The sequence below is a fragment of the Dromiciops gliroides genome, chromosome 1, assembly GCF_019393635.1.
Source record: "Dromiciops gliroides isolate mDroGli1 chromosome 1, mDroGli1.pri, whole genome shotgun sequence".
NCBI lineage: Eukaryota > Metazoa > Chordata > Mammalia > Microbiotheria > Microbiotheriidae > Dromiciops > Dromiciops gliroides.
Genome location: NC_057861.1, coordinates 153,788,060 through 153,814,248, shown reverse-complemented (window position 1 = coordinate 153,814,248; position 26,189 = coordinate 153,788,060). Strand labels below are relative to the sequence as shown.

Sequence of the window (26,189 nt, the reverse complement as noted above, 5' to 3'; positions counted from 1 at the left end):
ACCCATTCCACCAAGGGAAGCCTTCACATGCTTGGGGTAGGCACCCTCCTAACTCACCAATGGGCACTTACCCTCAACCTGGTTTAGCCTATCTGCCAAGATGGTTTTGCTGAGGTGTGACTGCTGTGTCTTGGAGACACAGGTGAGAGTTGAGTGCTAGGGAGACACCAAAAGTTGGGAGGGCGGGCCTGAAAAGGGCTCGGCAAGCCCTCACAACAGAAGTACCATTCCTCTTTGAACAATCCATATATTGCAGAAACAATATAATTTATCAACTGAAGAACAGGTAAACAGTGTATAAAATGATCTAGCAGTCTATCAGTAACCTACAAGATGTAGTATACAAACATAGTGGAATATGGCTATGTTATAAGAAACAATGACAAAGGCAAATACAAGAACCATTGGAAGACTTTTAGGAGCTGATATAAAGTAAGGAGAACCAGGAAAACAACAAACACGATGACTAAAACAATATAAATGGAATGAACAAAAACAACATAACTGAGACTGGATGCTGAGAAATTACAATTACCAAGCTAGGCCACAAAGAGAAGGCATACCTTCTATTTCTTCCCCTATTCTTTGCAGAAGTAGGAAATTACGCATGCAGAACACTTACATGTCAAGACTTTTTCAATGTATATTTTGAAGAATTATTTTTTCTTTTTAATTCTTTGTTTCAAACAACAGTACTCTGAGGAGAGATATAGTGGGAAATATAAATGTAAAGGACAAAAGGTATCTATAACTCATGTGGGAAAATTTGGGAATCACATAGGGGAAATATAGAAAATATTTGGTTGAAAGGTACTCAAAGGAGAAAAAGAAGTTACATTGGTAGAATAGTATGCTACAGAATAACTATGCAAAAGGGGGTTAGAAACATCACTGCTTACAGGCTTGAAATAGAGATCTGACAGAGTAATTTGAAGGGCAATAAATTATCTATATATCTGTAGGTCTCCTTCTGCCAAAAGTATGTATGTATATAGCAGCCAGTATTTCCTGGAGTCTCTTAATAATTATTTTACTTTAAAATGGTGGAAGAACTAACAAAGGGAACTGATTCTAGATCTAATTTTCACCAGCAAGGAGAATATGCATGCTGAAGGAGAAAAAACTGGAACCTTGGGGGCAAATGACGATTCTATCTTATAACTTGTGATAGAAGAGAGTCAAGATTGACAAGCACTCTTGATATTTATAAGGCAGATTTCAATGGGTGGTCTAAAAAAAAATCTATATGAGGAATTGGTCAAGGATGGATAAGTAGGTATAAAGAATGAAATTCTAATGACCCAAAGAGAAACAATTCTGGCAGTTTAAAAAAAAAGAATTAAGTGTGTGCAGAGTCATCAACCAAGTCAGATTAAAAAAAAAAATGTACAGAAAATGGAAGCTAGGGCAGGTAATGGAGGTTGAATGAATACAAATGCATGGTATAGTTCTACAAGAATAATGTTAGGAATTCTAAAGTTCATATTGAGATAAAGTTGGCAAGGAATACTGAGGACAACCCCCCCCCCCAAAAAAAAGGCTTTTTACTTATTAAGCTTTTATTAGGGAAAAGAATTGGATCAAAGAAAGGATAAGACCACAGCTCAAGGTAATGGGACAACAATAACAGCTATAGGCCAAGCTGGTTGCCTTTGATGAGTTTAAGTTACCAGGTCCAGATGAACCACATCTTGGTGTTCTAAAAGAAGTAACACAGAAGCTTGCTGAACCACTATTTTCAATCTCTGAAGGAAATGTGGAAAATGGAGCTACCACTGATTGAAGAAGGGCAACCATCATTCCAATGTTCAAAAAAAGGGAAGAAAATGGAGGTCTGATAAAACATGCAAAAGACCTTGACTTCGATTCCTAGTATAATTCTAGAACGTATGATTAAAAGGTGAATATGACTTCATCAAAAAACAGTTTATGGTAGGTTAATTTAATTTCCTTTTGGGGGCACATTTGCAAGATTGTTAAATCAGGGAAATAATATAAATATAATTTCAATTTCAGCAAAAATGTTTGAAAATGTTGGATGACAGAATACAGATCCAAAAATGATCTTGAGAACACTAAATATTGGTCTACACTACTTAGATAATATTTTATTAGGGATAAATATAATCTTGGGCATAAATAACCAATTTTTAAATGTAAACTGTCAACAAGCATGTGAAAAAAATGGTCCACACAAAAAAATTGTTACAATTGTTTCATCTAACAGACATCACTTTGGCAAACATGACAAAAGGTAGAAATAACATTGGAGCATCTAAAAATGGAGAGTAATAGTTGGTAAAGATATGAATTACTTTGACTCTCCTGGAAAACAACTTGAAATTATGCAAGAAAAATCATTAAAATGTTCATTGCTCACTGCTCAGCATGTATTAAATATATAAAAATTATTTTTAAGCAGAATTTTTGTTGTAGCAAAAAACTAGAAACAAAGTTGGTATCAATTTATTGGGGAAAGGGTAGACAAATTTTGGTATATGAATAATAACTGACATTTATAAAGTGCTTGAATGTATGCAAAATGATTTATATACATTATCTCAATTGCATCTCAACAACCCTCGGGAACTCTTATGTACACAATCAATAATATCACCACTTCAGACATAAGGAACCAGACCCTGAGAAAGATTAAGTGATATGCACTGGTCATAATAAAATTAGTAATAAAGAAAGGATTTGAATCCAGATCTTCATGAAACCAGGTCCAGTATTATTAACTGTCACACTGTTTGTGTAACGATTGGAATGACATCACCTGCTGGAAAGCTACTGTAGGAAAGCTCCGCCATGAGGAGAAAGCATCTGAGGACAAGCCATGTGATCAAGGTCCTTGGCGTCAGGAAGTGACGTTTGCTTGTGGGTACTGTCTATCAAGGCTACCAGCCAATCAACTTGAGGAGCCTCCCATTTCTGGGAGGACATGAAGCAGGAAGTGGATGCTGGCAGAGGGCTTTTTTCTCTTTTGGTTCCTGACCTCACCATGGTGGGTCAGATGATGGCGTCTCTTAGAAATGGTTAGATTTTTACCTTTCTCTCTGATCCTAATGCTCTTTAATAAATACTTAAACACTTAAATAACTCTTGCTAAAGCTTATAATTTATTGGCAACCACTCATTAGATTTTAGATAGTATAGCTAGAATTTTAACCCCTCACATCTGGAACACTGCACTATGAGAACCAATGAGGAATCTGAGAAACACAGGAAGACTTGTAAGCAGGGCAAGAGAATAATATACAATATGACTGAAATAATATAAAAGAAGACTATGTTAAAAGGAAGCCCAATTCAGATTAAGAGTAACAAACAATGCTGGTCTTATGTAACAGAGGATGAAATATAGCTCTTTTTTCTTGGTACATAAGTGGGAGGCTACAGGTACATGATGCATACACTGTGAGACTCTTGGTTTTTTTGCTGTTTTACTTTGTTTCATGGAAGAGCTTATCAGGAAATGACTGTGGCACAAAAATCAAAATACATTAATAATTTTTTAAAAAATCAACTTCATAGATGCACGATAGGGAAAGACTGACTGGAAAGTTCATACAATTAAGATCTGGGGCATTTTAATGGAATGCATAATAAAAGAGAAACAGTGTCCAGGACTGGGGAGATCATAGTCCTACTGTTATCTGCATTTGTCAGACCATGTCTACTATGGTGCTTTACTTTTGGGTATCACATATCAAGAGGCAAACTGATAAGTGAAGGATATCCAGAGGAACAGGACCTGTATAATGAAAGCACTAGAGTATATTCCAATGACTTAGGAATATATGTAAGATGGCAACTGTTTTCAAATATCTGAAAGTCTGCCATGTGGAAGAGTGACTAGACTTCTTATGTTTGGCCCCAATGAGTAGAATTAGAAGTTATGGATAAAAATTGCCAAGAGGAAGGTATAGTTTCTATGAAATTAAAACAAACAACTTCTTAACAATCCGGGTTATCTAAAAATTTAATAGGTTACTTTGGGAAGTAATGGGCTAAAGACCTAAATTAGAATTGTTTAAACAAAAGCTAAATGATACTTGTTGGATCTCTTAGTTATATGGCCTCTGATGTGGCTCACAACTCTGAAAGTGTGTGAATATCAGGCAGAGGAGTTCGAACTTTACTTGAAAGATAATAGTGCTTCTCAACATGTTTGAGCATGGTAGAATGCTTGCATGCTTGCACGTGCACTCACACATACAATACTGGGAGTGATATGAACACATCTATAGCCTAATTAATACTCCAATTAGTAGTTAAAAGATCTAAAACCATTTCTGGCTCTCATTCTAGAGAGTTTTGTGCTAGGCAGCACAATTACTCTGGTACACAACTGATTACAGTATGTTACAGTAAGAAGTGATTTAATAGTATCAACCAGAGTCTCACTATTAAACTAGGGAAATACATAAAGTGATATTGTGAATAGATTAATGGAAAATAACCTATTATTTTTATACATTATATACCTAAAATGGAAAAGTCTAAAGTATGCTCAAATTGGCAAGAAGTAGAAACTAGAAGAGAGAAAAATATAATTCTGAATGATCATAATGTGTTATGGGAATGGTTAATTTAAAAAACCAGCTTCAAATCCCCAAAAAGTAAAAATAAGGTAAATAAATTAAAGAATTCAGAAAGCTTTTCACTCTGGTTGAATGACCACTACGATACTCCCAAATAATTTGTTTAATTGATAAACTATTCAACAGCTATCATATGCAAGGTTCTTAAAAATTATGGCATGTGGGGGCAGCTAGGTGGCGCAATGGATAAGGCACTAGCCTTGGATTCAGGAGGACCTGAGTTCAAACCCAGCCTCAAACACTTACTAGCTGTGTGACCCTGGGCAAGTCACTTAAACCCCATTGCCCTGCAAAAAACCAAATCAAAACAAAACAAAAAAAATTATGGCATGCAAGGTTTAGATTATCCTTTTGTTATTATTCGTGGCATCAGAAGTTATAAAATATTAATTAACTTTATTCTTATAAAGTTAATTTAAATTATTGAAAATTTCCTCTAGTTACCTGTTCCTTCACAGAAGAAAGTGTTTCTTGCTTGACCTCACATTTCTTCCCTGGTTCATTTTCTTGCTGTTAAAAACAAAAGCAGCACAAAGTTTTTAAAGATGAGAGTTAAAATTTGGTTTTACATGTAATTTGGGAAAATAAAATTCTAAATAAAACAAAAAAATACCAAAAAAAAGCAGGTTTGAATGTTATTTTACATTAAATGTTTTACCTTTTTACATTTACTACATGGAAAAGTAGCTTTAATCTCTATACTTTCTTAAACAACTATTACTAATAAAGTGGAACATTGCCTTGGCCATCCTTTTAAACTAAAACGTCTTTATAATACTACTTACTCTTAGTGCTCAGACCACCTCACCATATTCTATGCAAAAGAATGCTAAATTTCCTCCTGGCATGCTTGATTCAACTTGACAAGCATAAGCATCTATTTTGTACCAACCACTGTGCTACGTGATGGGGATACAGAGATAAAAATAAAACAGTCCCTGCTCTCAAGGAGCTTACAGGAATGTTAAATTCTCTTATAAATCGTCCATAAAGACTGAATTCACAGTGATATTACAATAAAAATCCCAGTGGATTTACTTAATATGCAATTTGGAAGCAATACTGAATATAGTATGATAGAAGACACTAAGTAAGGAGACTTTATTTTTTGGTATTTGCTCCAGGTAGAGAGATTCAATATAAGTAGTAGAAAAGCTGCTAGGAGCTGCCTGGAAAGTACCTGAGAGAATGAAAAATAAGAAAAGGTAGAAATATAAAATAGAGCCAACTATAGAAATACAGAGGTCCCAATAACACGGGAGCAGGTCATAGGGAGTGTAGACTTGATTGCAAAGGGGAGTGAGAAACGTTGGTCATCATTTACCTCATTAAATGAGATGTGAAGAGAGACAGGCTGCTTAGGCATTAATTTGCACATTACTGTCACCTACCAGCAGCTACTTGGATACTGAAAAGTACTATCTGGATGGTTTTAACAGGAAAAATAACCTTAAGGCTGTAAGAAATTATAAGCAGATGGATTTCAGAAAAACGTGGAAAGACTTCCATGAATTGATGCTAAGCGAAATGAGCAGAACCAATGGAACATTGTACACAGTATCAACAACGTTGTGTGATGATCAATTGTGATGGACTTAACTCTTCTCAGGAATACAATGATCCAAGACAATGCCAAAAGACTTATGGTGGAAAATACTCTCCTCTCTCAGGAAAAGAACTATGGAGTCTGAATGCAAACTGAAGCATACTATTTTCACTTTTGTTGTTGCTTTTGTTTTTATTTTTTTTTGTTTATTCTTTCTTGTGTTGTTTTTTCCTTTTGTTCTGATTAATGTGGAAATATGTTTAACATGATAGTAATTAATGTATAACCTATATCAAATTGCTTGCTGGCCTTGGGAGGGTGGGAAAAAAATTTCAAACTAGAAAAATAACTTTACATGTAATTGAGAAAAATTTAAAATTTAAAAAAAATCCAAAAAAAGAAAAGAAAAATAACCATAAGCACTATAATCTAATTTATTAGTTCCCCAAAAGCATGCAGATGTCCATTCCATCAACTACTTTACATACTGCCTTCCCAAAAAATATATTTTAGGGACCATAGCATGAAAAGAAGGAAATGATTCTTAAGTTAAAACTGCAACTTAATTTTTTTTTTAAATGAGAAATTTTATTTGTTCATAGCCATAAGAAAGGGTCTTTTTCTGAAGCTGAGTATGATTCCACTGGTTGGTTAAAACTGACAAGAATCTTGACTTCACAAATTACTTTTGAAAAATGATAAAAATTTCAAGTTAATTAAAAATTATACTTATCTAACCCTTTAAAGTTGAAAAACTACTTTTATCTCCCAAATGACTCTGCAATATAGGTAGTACAAAGATTATTATTCTAATTTTTTAAAAGAAGAATACAGGGGCAGCTAGGTGGCGCAGTGGATAGAGCACCGGCCCTGGAGTCAGGAGTACCTGAGTTCAAATCCGGCCTCGGACACTTAACACTTACTGGCTGTGTGACCCTGGGCAAGTCACTTAACCCCAATTGCCTCACTTTAAAAAATAAAATAAAATAAAAAATAAAAAATAAAAAAAATAAAAGAAGAATACAGAGTCTTAGAGAGGTTAAGTAATTTGCCCAAGGACACAAAGCTTCAAACCTAAGTATCCTGATTCCAAGTCTTAATCTCTTGGCATTATATTAGACTCCCTTCTGGGACAAGAAATACCAAAGTGACAATTTCCTTCTCAAAAATTTTGGTCCTAGGCTGTGAAACTTTTTTGATTTTAGCAAGATTTGCCATCTTAAGATAAATCAACTCAATTCAATATATATTAAGTGCACCCTATATTAAAGTCACCGATTCATAATCAAAGTGGTATTCTCTCCAAAGGCACACATTTTGTTTTTAGTTATCATTACTTTAGAGATTATGAATGCTGAAATTCCAACTGAAGTTGGAAAAAATAATGTTAAGAATCACAGAACTCATAATTTAAGAGTGTTTAACAATTATTAAATAGTCTAGGACTTCCAGGTGGTAGTCTTATTTGTTTCATGAAACACCTTAGAAGAGTTTGTATGCTTCTCTCTCAGCCCTGTTCTAAGTTCTTGTCCTCTATGTCATCAGTTATCATTTACTTTTTACCAACCTTTTGCAATTTGCCTGCCAATCTGATCACTCAATTAAGAATGCCCTCTCTAAAGTCACTAATGATCTCCCAATTGCAAAAGGTGATGACCATCTCAAAGTCAGTCTCCTGTCCTTTACACTATCCGTTCCTTCCAGGTAGTATCCTATTTACTTCTTCATTTAAAAAGCATGGAAAGCCTACAATGTGCAAAGCACTGCAATTAAATCCCAGGGATAATAAAGACAAAAATGGAACACAGTCCTGACCTCTAAGAAGCTTACATTCTCAGGCAGGTTGGGGAGTGGAGATAACATTTATGTAGATAAGTGAAAACTAGATAATTTGAGGAAGAAGAGAGTCTAGGATTGCCTACCTGACAATTCTCTCTCCTGGTTCTTCTCAGTTTTCTCACTGGTTTTCTAGCCTTCTCTTCCCTACTAAGTTTTAGTGTCCCACAAGGCTACGTTCAAGGCTCTTCTCTACCCTCTCATACTGAAACAAACCAACCCCAAAGTTCCAAGGAGATTAAGAGTTGTTTGCTGTGCTGGTATGCTATCTCAGATTCTGGGCAGGATATGATGACAAAGACAGCATCAGAACAGTTTCAATCCCTGTAATCCTTGGACTGAATATATTCTCTCAGGCAATAATAAATGTAAAGCTTTAGGAAAATTAATTTATACAGATTACTGGATGGTTTCTCAACCATCTGTAATTCAAGTATCTGGTTTCCAGCACACAAGTGGTTAACATCACATGTACCAAGATATTCAGAAGTCAGAGAAGAGCAAAAAGAAGAGAAATAAAGTATCATGGGAGAGAGAGGTAGAAGAGAAATAAAATAAAAACTTAACAAATCATCAATGCACTGCTATATAAATATTAAGCATACTTGCTTTAATGGTGAGACAGAGAAAGTTGAGACCTTCCATTTTTTTCCTATGTACAGGGAACTGCCAGTGGGGAACTCCTAATAATGATCAGCAACTGTTCTACAACGTACAGAATGTCCCAGGGCACTTGAAGGTCAAATGATTTAACAAGGGTCACAAAAGCATGAGTCACAGGTAGGACTTAAACCCAGACCTCCCTGACTCCAAGGGCAGTGTTCAATCCACTGTACCCTTCATATTTCAAGTGCACAAGACTATTATTTTGTTTTGTTCACTACAGGAGTTATTACTAAAGCTAGACCCTTCAAAGAGAAGACAAAACCCACAGAACCTCAGAGCAGGGAAGGCTCTTAGAGCCTTCTGGTCCAACTGGTCCCCGTCCTGCCAAAAGAATTATTTGTTGGCTGATTGGTCATACTGATTCATCCACATTAAATTAATATTATCTCCTTTGGTTCTACAACTAAGAAACAATTTGGCAGGGTAGAGGAAGTACTGTCTTTTGGTCTGAGTCGGACTACATGGTTGCTGAGATCCATTTTAACCCTGAGATTCTATCCTTTATTTGAAGTAGCCGGTTTCAGTAATAATTATTAAAGAGAACAAAGCAAAACAAGTTATTTTCATCATTCATGTGTACTTAAGGGAGACAGCATGGCGTACAGGATAGAGATCAGGCCTTGGAGTTAAGTAAGAGCTGGGTTCAAGTCCCATGTATGATGGTCAGTCTTGGGCTTTGGAACAAAGGGAAGCTCCCTATAAGGAGCAGAATTATTTATCTTAGCTTTGTCAGAATTAACTAAGATTAACTGGTCAGATTTCTGAATGTGACAGGACCATTCCCATTCTAAGTAAGACATGGTCTGTTGGAGGTCTTGATAATCTTGTCCTTACTTTGGAACTTGAACAAAGACCACTCACTATTTTTTTTTTTTTGGGTGAGGCAATTGGGGTTAAGTGACTTGCCCAGGGTCACACAGCTAGTAAGTGTTAAGTGTCTGAGGCCGGATTTGAACCCAGGTACTCCTGAATCCAGGGCCAGTGCTCTATCCACTGCGCCACCTAGCTGCCCCTGACCACTCACTATTTTAACTAAATGAAAGCCTAGGGAGCTTCTGAGGAACCAGGTGCAGCCACATGTCTTTTTCTTTAAAGGCAACATAATATAGCTCACTATTTAACCCATCTTCACTTTGTTTACTCATTGGATTATAGTAGGTTAAGATGAAAACTGGGATAACCTTAAAAGACCCAGATTCAAACTCAGCTTTGGTATTTATTAGCAATGTGGTCCTGGGCAAGCCACTTTTCCTTTCTGACCTTCAAGTTTTCTTATCCTGCAAAATTAGTGGACTAGAATTCACTTTTTCTTATAAGAGAGGTGGGCTAAGTTCACTTTAAATAGACAAACAAGACTTTGCCACTCATTAGTGGGATGTTCCTAAATTCTTATTTCCTAATAAACTTAACATTGGTATCAAACAAATATTACTTACAGCTACTTTGCAACTCTCTTGAATTGGTTCATTATCTTCAGGGCTATTTTTTCTCATATCCAGTCTCATTTTTTTTCCTAAACTGATTCCATTCACTGGCCCTTGAGCTCCAATTTCAACCTCTTGTTCTTGTTCTGTCCCCTGATGTAAGGGTTCAAGCACGTCATTTTCCACAGCTAAATCATCCATTTCTTTTCTTTTTCTCAGGTTGGGTTTAAGAAGTTCACCAACAAGATTGTTTATATTAGGTTTTGGATCAACGTTTCTCTCTGCTTCATCTGTTTTTCTGTCCAATGTACATGGTACTTTCTGGGATTGGTGCTGTTCTTGGTTTCTCCATGCTGAGGAAGTACTGGATTGTGTTTGATCTAAAAGAGAACAAGACAGTTCTACCCTCGCAGATTTGGATGCAGACTCTTCTTGTTCTTCTTCATCCCTTTCCCTGAGTTAAAAAGAAAAACAAAATGAAACCTTGCATTTGTGTCTTATATCAACCTTCATTTGATAGCTAAAGAACAACATTTTAATAGCAAAATAGATTTTTGTACTTAGGGGAGAAACTGCGTAGGTAATTAATTCAGTTACTCAGATACATACTACAACAGATCTTTCATATACCATATTATGGGTCCCCACATAGGACTGACTAATCCTGTAGAAACTCAGTATCAAGGCCACATTCTCTTTTCTAACAAGAAGGTTAAAAAAGTGAAACCAGCAGAAGAAAGAGACAGAAGCAGACACCTCTAATGTACTGTCATAGTGAGAAGAATAGGCAAAGGGCTTTTAGAAACAAGACAGATATAGAATAATGGGGAAAAATGCCTGTGAAACAGCATTAAAAAACTGCCTTGTATATTTAAAGAATTAAAGTTTTCCAAGTGTTTTACATACCATATCTAATTTGAGTGTCACAACCCAGAGGTAGGTATCAGAGGCATTACTGCCTCCATTTTATGGATAAAGAAATTGAGCACCAGAGGTGAAGTGACTTGCTCACTGTGCCAAAGATGGTGAAGTATGTGAGGCAGAATATAAACCTGAGTCTGTCTGACTATATATTTAGCACTTTATTCACAATGCCAAGTGTCTTCTTTTAGGTCAGGGATACACTGTAAATAATCCATAGGTGTTTCCTTTTAAGTAGTATCTTTTCGTGTGAAGAACCTTTGGGGAGTTTTTGTCTAACCCCCTCCTCAAAGCAAAAATTCCCTCTACGACATCTCTTAAAAGACTCTTCCAACCACAGGAAATAGCTTTCATTTTGTTTTTATCATCAGGGAAAGGACTGGATCTTGGAATCAGAATTATTTTTGCTGATGGTGAGGTGGCTGCATACCCTTTTAAATGGATGGCTGAGGTAAAGTGGAGATGGCTAATAGAAGCAGTGGATGAACTGGGAGGCCAATGGGATAGGAGGATAATCAAAAGATGGATTTTATTTCAAGGAAGATGGAAGACTATGAGACAGGTGTAGTAGGCACTGAAAAAGGAAGAAGTATTATCCTGGAGTTTAACAGATAAATAAATGAGAATCTGAGCAGGATGATATAATTTGAAGGCATGAACATCAAAAGAAGTGCTTGATTAATCACAGCAGAGCAAGGGTCTGGAGGCAATAGTGGGGGAAAACAGAATTGCCAACTCTTCCTGCTCCCTTTGAAATGACAAAATAGACTTATTAAAGAAAAGCCCAGGCTTTGCAAAGCTATCATGGAGAGAAGAAATCACTGTGGCAAGGGAGTCTACCTTCTTTATGACTACCAGCAAAAACTGCTGACCAAACCCCATCAATAGGCAGAGAAGCACATGAGTCCTGGGCAAAGCAGCACCCCCCGCCCCCCACAAGACCACCAGTCCTGCTTTCAGCCTAGCCCTCACATACATCATCTGAGGAAGCAACACCTGTGGAACCAACTGTTACCCACAGGTATGTCAGCCTGGAAGGAAGCAAGGCACCCTGAGACAGAGACAGGAAGCATGTCAAACCACCACCACCATTTACCTTCAGATACCATCAGAGACAGTCCTGAACCAGCATAGTGCCCATTGGAATGTGAACTCCTTGAGAGCATGAATTGTCTTATTTGAATTCCCCAACCCTTAGCAGTTCTTTGCACATAGTAAGCACTTAATTTTTTTTGCATTCATTCAATAGTAGTGACCACTAGTAGAGAGGTATCTAAAGGTATAGCACCTTCATTATAGTCATTGATTGTTCATTCATTTAACTGTGAAGAGAAGGAAAGATAGTAGATAGAAGCAAAAGATAATCAAGTGGTGAGGGGGAGACTAAAGTTGCTGGAGAATGGGTATAAATAAAGTAAAAACATCTTAGAGAAGAGATGAGAGTGAATGGCTTCAAGAGCACAAATGGAAAGGTTAGCTTTAAAAACAGAAGCACTTCTTCCTCTGAGGTGGGAGAAAATAGGATGGTTTCATTTTTTTAGTTAAGTAGCAGGCAAAGACATCTTAAATCTTAATGGTGAGCAAGCACAATACATCAAATACTATAGATCAACATATTTATGCCAGATAATAAGCAAATAATTACGCTGTCACAAAATGTAAGTAGAATTATTGGAAATGTACCTTTTCTTTGTAACTGACTGGAAATAGTTTTTAATGGAGTTAGTCTGTTGTTGCTGAGAAGCCTGTTCTTTCCTTCTGCTTGAAATATGAGTTGGGGAAAGTTGATTCTTTGGAGTTTTTACTGTAGTGTGATTAAGTGGCTTTGTCCCTAAATTAACACCATAATTTGTGTTAGGAGTCTCTTTCACAGTGAATATTTCTTGTGAAAACACTTTGGATCTTTGTTCCATTTGGGGAGTTTCGATCCCTTGTGTATTTTCACTTAAATCCATGCTGAAACAAAAAAGACATTCCAGATTAAGATGAGTTTAATGGAAAGCAACTCAATACAGAGAAAATCAGCTTTAAATAGAATTGTGTACTTCTCCAGAAATTTGTAAAAGCTTTGAACAGGTACCAATCCACTAATAAAGAGAATTTGTCAATCTGGGAGGATGTTATCAATTAAGCATCACTGGATGGCACTATGCTATTTCACCTATGCTTTTTGATGGCAAAGGTCATTTCTTATAGGAATTTTCAAAAACAGATTTCTTATATATTTTCTTATATATATTTCTGCTGTATAGCCTTCTATGTACTCTGTAGGACTGAACGCCTAACAGGTACTTAATAAATATGTTAATCATAATATATAACTTTCTTCAGAAATAGATGCCACTAGTATTTGTCAGACATATACTGGCTAACAGGAATTGCTTTTTAGGTTTAAAAGGTAGTATCCAATATTAATCCATTTGACAAACTTCCATGTAGACAAATTTAAATTGGGGATGGGAGAGGAAGGTTTGGTGCAAACCTGTGACCTTGGTTTAGGGAATTTGTAGTGAGAAAAATCCTCTCCTAATGCAAATAAGTAATTACTCTGCAACTTTTAATCTTTCAGTTGCAGCACTGAAAAATTAATGACTTGCCAGAATATGCAGACAGTGTATGTCAAAGGCAGTCCCTGAACCCTGGCTTCCCTGACTCTAAGGATGGTTTTCAATCTACCATGTCATGCTGCCTCTCTATCTCAGGTTTTTAAAGTTCAGACAGTGTCTTAAACACTATTCCATCCAAATACTAAGACTGTCAAATCAATGTCTGTCAAAACAGCAAATCAACTGATAAAAGGAAAAAATTAAAGTAAAACTGAACAGAAAGAAAATGAACTAGTGAGAATTAAAATTTGACTATTACTATAGTTTCATAGCTGGTCTTCAGCATAAATTTGCTTTTTCTGAAAACTTCAAAATAAAATGCATTAGTATATAATATAGAAAATATTAATTGCAAAATAAAAATGTAGTTATAAATTTGTGACATAAATATATTCAACACTATATATGTATATAAATTGTCTATAGAGAAACATTCTATGCACTATTCATAAAAAGTAATTTTATAACTTTGTAGCCTCAATGAAATAATTTTCTCTTGATCTGTTTGTCCTCAAGTTTATTTTCTGAGAGACAAAGTTACTAGGAAACTAAAGGTGATTAGAATATTTATATAGCAGTAAGATGGTCTCAAAGTATTAGCAACTTAATTATTCCCAGTGTTAGAAAACTCCTGTATATGCTATTAATTTATTAATAAAACAACTCAGAAAAAGATAAAAAAATTCAGTATATTTACAAAGAAACTTTACCAAGTATCTGCATATTCTGATTCTGTGTCAGGTATACATGCTGTGATATTCATTGTGGCACCTGGCATTAAGGTTTCATTTACCATTATATTCTGAGAAAGATTTGGCCTTGGAGTTGGAGTCAATCCTATAAATTACACATGAAAAGAAATAGAATAATGAATACCTCTAAATTGTAACCTCATACCTCATGGTAATAAGCTGACTGTCAACATACACTTATATCTACCCACATGGGATTAATACTGCACGTACAAACAAGTGACTAGGCTAGTAATGCTGGTTATGTTTCTTACTGGTTGGTAATAAGAATGGATTTATTTTAATCAAATTACTTAAAAACAAATCAGTACTTAGGTCACTCTAGTAATAATATGCTTAACATAGTTAACTTGTTTCTTGGTTGGAAGTGGTCTGGGTTTAGTCAGAGGCCATGGTTAGAATTCCAACTCTGCTCTTATTAGCAGTGAGGCCTTGGGCAAGTCATTTCTCACGTCTGGCCCTGAGTTTCCTTATTTGTAAAATGAAGAGGCATAATCAGATTATCTAAGACCCCCACCTAGTTCTAAATTCTTTGAAGTCACATCACAGGTAGCATTCAAGCTTAGTTCTTTTCTTTTCTTTTTGTCTTCCCCCCAGCCCCCCAATAAGTTTTTCCCATTTCCTCTCTCTTTTTTATTTTGGTGAGGCAATTGGGGTTAAGTGACTTGCCCAGGGGTCACACAGTTAGTGTGTTACACAGTCAAGTGTCTGAGGCCAGATTTGAACTCAGGTCCTTCTGACTCCAGGGCTGGTGCTCCATACACTGCGCCACCTAGCTGCCCCAGCTTAGTTTTTTTTCACAAGAACAATGTTATAAAATGGATGACTCATGGGGCGGCTAGGTGGCGCAGTGGATAAAGAACCGGCCTTGGATTCAGGAGTACCTGAGTTCAAATCCGGCCTCAGACACTTGACTTACTAGCTGTGTGACCCTGGGCAAGTCACTTAACCCCCATTGCCCAGCCAAAAAAAAAAAATTAAAAAAAAAATGGATGACTCCCCAAATGAAGCAGTTTTGTGGCTTTACAGTAGGGTTAGGCTATAATGCATTAATGATTTTACTGCAAAACCTGAGAGATAGGAATTTTGTTTTTTGAAAGAATACTCATATTTTTAGAAGTAGCAATTAAAATTATTTTTCATATTAATTTCTAATTTTCAGCTTAAAAATCTAAATGATGATATGGTAATTTTATTTAGAAATATTGCCAGATGAACATTGAATTGAGTTGGTAATAGAAGTAACTGAAAAGACAAGAGAGTTTCTACCAAAACCAAGTGGGATATTACTGAAGCTCAAACAGGAAGGGGCTGATATAGGAAGAAGACTAATTTGGAATTGGAAGATGGAAACAGACCAGATTACCCAGAGCAACAGTATCTTTGAGGGTCAAGGCCCATGGGAAGAACTTGAGAACAGAAGAAATAAGAAGCAGCAACATGTAGAAGGGGTTGTTTAGTGTTTTAAATCTATATATATAAAGCTAATGTTAGATTATACTTATAGTGTCTACCCTGGTATTCTTTGATGATGTATTACATTTGCATTTGAATGAATAGTATTTGCTGGGTTGCAATGGACAAAAGAGGAGGAAGAGGCACAAAGAGAAAATGGAGGGTTGGGGGGCAAGCTAGGTGGCGAAATGGATAGAGCACCGGCCCTGGAGTCAGGAGGACCTGAGTTCAAATCTGACCGCAGACACTTGATACTTACTAGCTGTGTGACCCTGGGCAAGTCACTTAACAAGAAAGAAAGAAAGAAAAGAAAGAAAGAAAGAAAGAAAGAAAGAAAGAAAGAAAGAAAGAAAGAAAGAAAGAAAGAAAGAAAGAAAGAAAGAAAGAAAGAATTTAAGAAAAATTAAACTTTCTAAGCTGCATTAAGTAGTGTCTAGTGCAAGGTAGGTGATAGCAGTGGTATACTTTTCTGTGGTCAGACCACATTTGAAATACTGTGTTCCATTCTAGGCATGAGATACTAGTAATGCTACTGAAAAGGTGAAGCACCTTCAGAAGGGATGAGATCATACTACATAAAGATAAACTGAAAGAAAAGAGAACATCCAAGGGAAAGCTATCATCAAATATTTAAAGGCTGTCATACAGAAAAGGACTTGTTCTAGTTAGGACCTATGGGCAACACTAAGATCAATAAGTACAAGTTGCAGACAAATAAATAAAATGCTTCCTGTCCAAAACTAGAATTGACTGCCTTGGGAAGCAGTATAAGAGGACAGTACAAAGAGTTGCAAGATGAGTTTGTAAAAAAGCCTCTGACCCACTAGTAATATAGTTCTATGCTATCTTAAAAAAAAAAACAAAACAAAACAGAAAAACAAACAACAACAAAAAACCAAAAATGCAGGAAGGCCAAATCATCTTACTCTCACAAGTAGAGGAGTAATGTATCAAAGTCAAATAAATTTACTTCACAAACAAGATAAAAAAAATAAAGTGTTTCAATTACCTGCAACAGGATTGCAATAAGTCTCTGTGGACATGAAAATGACTGCTAATCCAATTTCTGCTTCAGGGATGGCTCTAAGACGCTGGCTAGTAAAGATAAGAGATTTTAATAGTAGTAGTGACATTCTAAAATTATCAGTGACTTTAACTAAGCTGAAAGACTATGGAAGTCACTTGATCTCTCTAAACTTCAACTGCCTCATTTGACAAAATGGGAATTTATATCTGTACTACCTCAGGTAGTTATTAGCAGAAGGCTTTCTAAAACTTAGAGCATTACCTAGGAGTGATTTATCATGGGTGATCCTGCTCACATTCTGATAGGGCTCCTCTCCCACACAGTCTCCAGCATTTACTAACTACCCACTGTGTGCGACTTATTTTTCCCCATAGTGATGACAGACACATTTTCAAGATATCAACTTCATTGCTCATCATGCTTCTCATTTCTGCCTATGTATTATTAGTTAAGAATTTTTTTTCCCAATGGTGATGACAACTGAGAAGCAAATTTACTTTAATTGTAAGGAGATTCAGGTGAAATGTTGCCTCCAACTTGGGGCGTTCAACAGAGTAACTCTCCCCAATTATTATACATTCCACCCTAAAACTTAAAAAGTAAAATTCCTCTAAAATTCATCTGACTTATGGATTAATGCCAGAGATAAAGAACATTACAGCACAAAAGAAAAAATGCCTGACATTAAAATGTGCCAATTTTAGCATACTAACTGCTTAAATTGCTAGTTTTATGAATCTCTTCATTGTACCTCATGTTTCTTTCTATAATTTTGTTGAGAAATGGAGCAAGACTGCAATGACCTTGCACATATCTACTGTTCTATTACCAAAGAGCAATTTTATACCTTTGAAGCATATCCATAATTGAATGAATCCATTTTCTCACAGAATCAGTTACTAAAACCTGTGAATTTGTTAATCCTGCGTCAACAATACATGTTCCAGGAGTTAAAAAAGAAGTAGTAGCTTCTTTATCTTCCTCTGTTGCCAATTTAGCTTCTCCACCTCCAAGAAGAATTGCTGGACTCAATTTCTTATGCTGAAATTTATATTTTTTGAGAAAAAAAAAAAAAGCTGATTGTAATTGATTCCTGTTGAATATTCTTACATTACTTATACCAAAATGTCTATTTTGGCATTAAAAAAATGGCAATCTAATAGGGAATCTTTGTGCCTCTCTTTTTAAGAAATGTGGCCAGTACTAATCTGACAGCTACTGTTCAATTGATGTGACTATAACATGTTACTTAACTCAAAACTTGATAAAGGTACCTTCTGTTGCATTTATATTTTACTTTAGCGTACACATTACTCTCATAGCTCTCACCAAGAACATTATGGCCAATAGAAAACAATATGGCTCCTCTAATGCACAACATAGCCTACTGGTTTAAAGGCTGGTCTTAGCAGCCTATAAGTGCTTAAAGTCTTTTCTTTGATACTTTCTAGCCATGTAACCATAGGTAAGTCATTTAACCTCTCAGTGTTCCAGGCAACTCTCAGATTTACATATCTGCACTGGTGAAGAGAGCTTCTGCTGCAACAGAATCACAGGTTTATATCAAAAAGAAAAAAGGAAAAAAACTTCTCCCTAGGAGACTGTTTCAGTGCCCCAAACTATAATTATAATTCTTGTAGAACTTGAGTGGCTAAAACCCTTAATGACAATCCAAACAAAAAAATTAGAGAAACTCCCTTAGAGTTAAGTACTATCTTACATTGGTATAGAATTTTATTATACTAAGCACATTAATATCCATTATCCAATTTGATCTCCCAATAACCTTTTAAAGTAGGTACAACTAATGACTCATAAAAATAAATATTTACTGGGTGCCTACCAGCTGTACATCTCATTAGCTAAATGTTATTTCATCCCTATTTTATAGATGAGAAAAATAAGGCACAAAGAGTTTCAGTGACTTGCCTTAGTAACTGAGATGATGAGAACTCAAGTTTCCTGACACCTAGTAAAGTTCTTTTTTTCCCTTTTCTATGCAGCTCCCATTGTCAATACTTTTCTTTTATATAGCCTGTTCAAAAACCAGATATTAATAAATGATTATATTGTGCAGAGGCTCAAAATGGAACAGCACTACTGATTACCAAAAGCTCTACCTACTGATGGGGCCAAAATCAATCCTTAGTAAGTCTTTTAAAATGCCAAATTCACACATGACATGCATAAAAATTGTCACTATTGCTGATACATGGAGATGAGTTATACTCTGTGTGTTTCTATTCCCCTAAAAAGGAAGGTTAGCTAACAGGTAGAGTCAACATAGGATGGGAGATACTATTATATGGCCTCTGGGTCAGTAACATCATGGTTCTAGTCCTGCCTCTGACACAGGCTGTCTGCATAAAACCCTTAATGTGTTAAGATAATCTAATTTCTTAATGTCTCATATAAGTCTCATAAGACTGTAAGTTGCAAAACAGCTCAAAAGAAACACAAGATGTGCAAATTTAGAGAATCCAACCTAAATGTTCATGTAGATTATTTGTGCCTGACTAGTGGTAGCATATTCTGAGTTTATATTGATCTGATCAGCCCGTCGGACACATTGTAACTTGACTCTAACATAGCGATGTCATTTTGGTCCTCTTCGAAAATGAAAGACAATCACCAACCAGTAGAAGAAGCTTCCTAGCCATTAAAATCAAAGGGCCAGACCTCTTTTCCCTCTCCCTCCCAAAAGTTCACTGGTATTACCTGTTTAGCATTTAAAAATATAAAGGTTTTCCCAGTGAATATTTGTTTTCTTTCCTTACGCCTTGATAGGTCCAGATTTTCATTATTAATAGCAGGTTCATCAATGGGAGGATAAAAACTGTAAGAACAAGTGAATTATATTAAAATAATATACAATTTGAGTTTCTGCTAGTTTGATAATATGACTAAACAATAAGATGGCTGTACTTCTACAGGGACATGGTCGCTAAGAACACTGTGTAAAAAGCACCAATAAGCATTTTTGCATACGAAGATGTGATAAATGCTATGTAAAACAGAAATACTTCCTCCAAGAAGATACAAGTTTGGACTAAAAGAGGAAATGGTCAAAGAGCATTAAGGAAAACTACTAAACCAATCTAGCTGGCATCACACAAATGAGCTGCCTTTTTACCCATTTGTTTCCTCCTTACTTTGCCCCTTGGATTTCTTCTTGCCCTTCTTTCTATCTTGGTATCTTTGCCTATGTTTTCTTTCCCCATTCTGTCACCATTTCTGCAGCCTCCCACCATCCCAATACCCTGTACTTTTCTTCCCAGAATAAAAGTAACAAAACCTGTATGGTTTTTTTTTAACTACGTAAATCCCTTCTCCTATTTTTGAGCTCAAAGATGCCTGCTGTGAATTATCTTTAACTTAAAAAGAATATATGTCCCTTGAGAACAGGGAGCATTTTCAATTTCAGTTTTATATTATATCTAGCAATGTGCCCTCCTACCAACTTGGTGTGATACACATGTATATATATAGGAAGTATTCTTTCTATCAAGTACTAAATGAATTATTTTAAAACCTGCAGCAAAAAAAGCTACTAGGGCTATGCAGGTATATAAGAGTCCTTAGGCTTCTCTAAATTGAGCTGTGAGGAGGTTTCACTTTGTCCTTAGTGCTATTTACACTTCAGTTCAAACTTCAGTTTGTCCTTACGTGCTGTTTACAATTTATTTCTATCATGTCTTGATAGGATGCATGCAACCTAAGCTACTAAAGTTTAAAAGTTAAACTGCCCAAGGAGCTTACAATCTGCAATAAACAAAACATATATAGTAAGAACACACACACACACACATACATCCATTCATACAATGAGTAAACATAGAGAGGCAATGTGCTGTTCCAGATGTCGGGGGGAAATACAAAAATAAGGAAAGCGTGGTTCTTGCCATCAAAAAGCTCACAACATATTAAAAAAAAGTCTATAAGTTAAGCAAGTTAGAGTATGTGAAAGCATTTAAGGTTTAACACTGATCCAGTATATAATGATCAAATTCTATTAATGTTGATAATTGCTTAGCAACCACTCCATTATTGAATCAGTCATGAATCCTGCTAATTGCCTTTCAAAACTATTAAAATGTCATCTTTTGTTAGCTCACCTAACACCCCACCTTATTTCTCACCAGGTTGTGCTACTCTGGGACTTCTCAGTTCACTCTTCATCTGCAGCTCTGTTTGGTTTCAACTCCAAAGAAAAAGATTCTCGGGAGTCAAATTTCCCCTCACTCTGCTCTTGCTTTCTAGCAGCCTTCTGGTTTTGTCTTTCCCCACTAGACTGTAAGCCCCTTGAATTCAAGGGACTGTCTTATTTCTTTGTATTTGTTTCTCCAGCTCTAAGCACAGTGCCTAGCATGGTTAAATGTTGAATGAATTGAACTGAATTTTTCACCATGCCCCAGGAAACTCATTACTGTAAAAACTTTATCATCCTCCAAGATCTCATTAGCCTCAAAACTCAACCTCATCACCACCGTCTTATACCTCAGATTGGAGGGTGGAGCCATGAACTCCAAAACCTTCACTTAAGGATGAATCTCAGGTCAGGACATCTCATTTCTTACTTGGCTGTATTACTCTGGGATTTTTTTTTTTTTTTTTTTGCGGGGCATTGGGGTTAAGTGACTTGCCCAGGGTCACACAGCTAGTAAGTGTTAAGTGTCTGAGGCCAGATTTGAACTCAGGTACTCCTGAATCCAGGGCCGGTGCTCTATCCACTGCGCCATCTAGCTGCCCCTTACTCTGGGATTTTTACCACTATTTTCCCCTGCGCCCCCTCCCCCAATTCTTTCCCCAGCTTCCTTTTGGGTGTTATCTTCCCCTGTTAAACTGTAGGCTCCTAAAGGGGGGCAGGAACTGTCTGTCTTTTTTGTATTTATATCCCCAGCATTTAGCACAGTGCAGGAACCTAATAAACGTTTGTTGATTCATTGATCTAGGGGTAAAAATAGATGTGACACATGTAGATTTAGAGTTTTAAGGGGCATTCCAACTCCCTCATTTTACAGATGAGGAAACTGAGGCCCAGAGAGGTTAAATGACTTTAAGAACATAAAAACAGCAAGTAGTAGAATCTGGATTCAAATCCAAGTCCTCTGAGTCCAAACCCAGAAACTATTTTACCATACTAAGCTACCTATCTAAAAACATTTGTATCTCCCTATCAGAGAATCAAATCCTGGTCTTCTATGTGACAGTCAGTGATAAAATAGTTGTTAAGTGTTTACTATGAGCCAGGCACTGTGCTGAATGCTAAAGATAAACAGAGACAAAACACAGTCCTTGCCCTCAGGAAGCTTAAAATCTAATGGGGAAAAACAAAACAAAAACAAAAATCTAATGGGAAACAACAAGCAAATATTTTCACACTAGCTACATGCAGGATAAATAGGAAATAAATAATCAAGGGAAAGTTACAGAATTAAGAGGAGTTGGGAAAGGCTTCCTGTAGAATGGGATTTTAGTTGAGTCTTAAAGGACAAGTTGAAATAATCACTATTTTGTTGTTTGTCCTTAGTTCTCAAAGAGGACCATGACATCAGGGTGATGTAATGACTTGCAGTGAATTGGATTTAAGTAAGGAAGGGCAATCACCATTTTATACTAAAAAGAAGTGTACTGGAGATAAAACTTATACAGAAATACAATATAATAAATATGGCTACTTCATAATGATAACAAGAAAACAGGATCTTAAGTTAAAATTCAATTTGCAGATAACTTTTTCAGGACTTACATGTGTGTGTTTATTTACATTTATATGTGTGTATACATGCACGCACAGATTTATTTATAGAATGCATCTTGCCTCTTGGCTTTTAGGCTAGAGAACAACTATAAAATTACAACTGTAGTTCTCAAGCCTGCCTAGGGTAGTTACAAATTATGAAGTGCGCTATGTTGCTTTATAAGTTACAACCACTAAACTAAACTAAGTTGATCATACAACAGTTCAAGAAAATAAATCCTAGAGCTCCTAAATTTTCTCAGGCAATTTGCTACCAAATAAGATCTGAGATTCCCAGAAAAGAACCTATATTACTTCAAAGTTCTCTTTCCTCTGAGATGACTGGAATTCAATCAGTCAAACAAGTATTTATGCATTTAGCTGAATAAGACTAGAACCTAGGTTGTATCTTGACTCTGTCTCAATAAGAATCATAAATCCCATTGTAATGATTGGAATGACGCCACCTACTGGAGACTTGCTGTGGAGAGCTCCACCATGAGGAAAATGCCTCAGAGGCATTGTGGCTTTTCCTTGGCGTCAGGAAATGACGCTTGCTCATGGGTGCTGTCTATCAAGTCTACCAGCCAATCAACTGGAGGAGCCTCCTATGGTCTGGGAGGAGACAGGAAGGAGGAAAGGGAGCCTGCGCAGAGAGCGCGGGCCCTTTTTGGCTTCCGGACTTGATGGTGGTGGCGGCAGAGGACTTCACAGGAGATTTGAGGAAAGATAGGAATGCCAGACTGTTAGAATTCTGTTCTCAATCTTTTTCTTTCTATTTTCCAATAAACCCTTAAAAACCTAAACTCGTTTTATCAGTGATTTTTAGTCAGTTTCCCCCAAACTGGGGGAACACATTAGAATCCACATTTAGAATCTTAAATTACACACCATCAAACATTTTTTTAAGATGTAGGGTTTTGGAAAAGTCCCATCTATCTGTCTCAGGTAATACTTTTGTAATCAACATTCCACGTCCTTCTGAATATTTTTTCTAGGTCAATAGGTACTTAATATATGTTATATAGAAATGTTTTAAAATCACAACAAAAACAAGACAAAGAACTCCTTTATACTGTGGGAAAGATGGTTCTACTGTGTGATGGAGAGAGTACAAGATTTGAAGTTAGAGGCCCTGGATTCAAATTCTGACTGCCAGTTAATACCTTGTATGATCTTATTCAAGTTACACAACTTCTCTGAACCTATAAATTGAAGAGATTGGACTAGATGACTTTTAAAGTCCCTGCTAGCTCTAAATTCTTTTTTTTCTTTTTTTAAATGAGGCAATTGCGGTTAAGTGACTAGCCCAGGGTCACACAGCTAGTAAGTGTTAAGTGTCTGAGGCCGGATTTGAACTCAGGTACTCCTGACTCCAGGGCCGGTGCTCTATCCACTGTACCACCTAGCTGCCCCCTAGCTCTAAATTCTGTGAAAGCATAAATATAATTGGTTTTTACGTTGTCATTAAGAATTAAATCTGGGGCAGCTAGATGGTGCAGTGGATAGAGCACCGGCCCTGGAGTCAGGAGTACCTGAGATCAAATCCGGCCTCAGACACTTAACACTTACTAGCTGTGTGACCCTGGGCAAGTCACTTAACCCCAACTGCCTCACCAAAAATAAATAAATAAATAAATATGAGATGATGTTTTAAGACAACTTTTCCTTGAATGTGATAATGAAAATATACTTTACCTTTCAAGTTTTGGAGGCTGTTTCTTTGCCCGAATGGCTTTGAGTAATTCAGTAAAATAATCTGGTTTTACAATAGGACAACCACAAATCAGCGCACATATTGTCTAAAATGAGACAAACAAATTTGTTTATTAGCTATCATTACCAAAAAAAAAAAAAAATAAGAACAGTGGCTAGTAATCATTAAGAAATGCATAGCAGGGGCAGCTAGGTGGCGCAGTGGATAAAGCACTGGCCTTGGATTCAGGAGGACCTGAGTTCAAATCCAACCTCAGACACTTGACACTAGCTATGTGACCCTGGGCAAGTCACTTAACCCTCACTGCCCTGCAAAAAAACCCAAACAAACAAACCAAATTTTCACTAAAAACTAAACAAAACAAAACAAAACAAAAACAAAACAAGCTAGGTAGCGCAGTGGATAGAGCACCGGCCCTGGAGTCAGAAGTACCTGAGTTCAAATCTGGCCTCAGACACTTAACACTTATTAGCTTGTGTGACCCTGAGCAAGTCACTCAACCCCAATTGCCTCACTAAAACAAAACCAAAAAACAAAAACAAAACAAAGAATGCATAGCAAATATGTATACACAAAGGTAACAGAAGACTTATCTGAGAGAAATATGATCAATTTCATTTTCCTCAATGGCAACAACAGAGAACAGGCTGTTCCCAAAATAACCATATAGCTTACCATCCTGCCATAATGAGAGTAGCTAAAAGTCAACGACATGTCCTATTTTGGGATGTAATTTTTTCATTACAATGTTTTTATTTATTTATTTTTGGGGGGTGGGCAGTGAGGGTTAAATGACTTCCCCAGGGTCACACAGCTAGTAAGTGTCAAGTATCTTAGGCCACATTTGAACTCAGGTCCTCCTGAGTGCTTTATCCTCTGTGCCACCCAGCCGCCCCCCTACAGTATTTTTAAAAAAATACAACTTTAACTTACTATCTGTAAAAGCCTCAAGGTATCACACAGAATAAGGACTCTTACATTTAGGGGGAAAAAAAGAAAAAAAAAACCTTAATTGGATTCAACAATCACAGCTGCTTATTCCCAGTATTCATATTGTGCATAATTTCATATATTTGATGCTCAGTGGCGGTCAAAGATATAGTGCAGTGGAAAGAGAATTAGAACTGATGTCTGCAGACCCAGATGCAGGTCCCAGCTCTGCTCTGCTACTTATCTGTGTGACCCTAGGCAAGTCAATTACTCTCTGAACTTCAATTTTTAAAATAAGGGGATTGGTCTAGCTAATCTTCAAAGATTCTTCCAGCTTGCTAAATCAATGATCCTGCAATTCTAAGATTAGAGTTAAAACCTTGAAGTCTCACAGTCTTTCACAAAGCCTACATACAACCCAACCCACCCACAACCCCCAAATAGTGTTACTTGTCTCCAAATAAAGTTTCTAGAAGGTAAAAGAATAAAATGCAATGTCCTAGAATAAGCATTTGATTTTAAGACAGACAATTTAAAATATTGACCTTGTTCTTTACTTCATTCATGACCACAGGAAAGTCACTGTGCCTCTTTGGGCCTCAGTTTCTTTATGTGTATAATGAGGGAATTGGATTATATTTTTTAATTCTATAGTACTCGGGGCAGCTAGGTGGCACAGTGGATAGAGCACCAGCCCTGGAGTCAGGAGGATCTGAGTTCAAATCCGGCCTCAGACACTTGACACTTACTAGCTGTGTGACCCTGGGCAAGTCACTTAACCCCAATTGCCTCACCCACCCCCCCCCAATTCTGTATAAATTCTATAGTACTCAACGTAATGGACAGCCATGACTAGAGATAACCAATGAAGAGGAATGCAACACACGTCCTAACAGTTTCCTCATCTGATATAAGGCTATAATAATAGCACCTACCTCACAGGGTTTTTGTAGTGAGATAAC

The 26,189-nt window shown here is 36.5% G+C and overlaps 1 protein-coding gene across 1 annotated transcript in view; it reads right to left on the bottom strand.

The window, feature by feature from the left end:
• The window catches only part of NBN (nibrin), a 44,750-nt gene that overhangs the window by 8,697 nt on the left and 9,864 nt on the right, over window positions 1-26,189 (bottom strand). The window contains exons 5-12 of the mRNA XM_044004410.1: window positions 24,279-24,382; window positions 19,559-19,676; window positions 17,688-17,881; window positions 16,823-16,908; window positions 14,317-14,443; window positions 12,684-12,956; window positions 10,092-10,533; window positions 5,052-5,117 (exon numbers count right to left, since the gene is read on the bottom strand). Coding sequence (XP_043860345.1) covers window positions 5,052-5,117; window positions 10,092-10,533; window positions 12,684-12,956; window positions 14,317-14,443; window positions 16,823-16,908; window positions 17,688-17,881; window positions 19,559-19,676; window positions 24,279-24,382 — 1,410 coding nt within the window. The remainder of the gene's footprint in view (window positions 1-5,051; window positions 5,118-10,091; window positions 10,534-12,683; window positions 12,957-14,316; window positions 14,444-16,822; window positions 16,909-17,687; window positions 17,882-19,558; window positions 19,677-24,278; window positions 24,383-26,189) is intronic.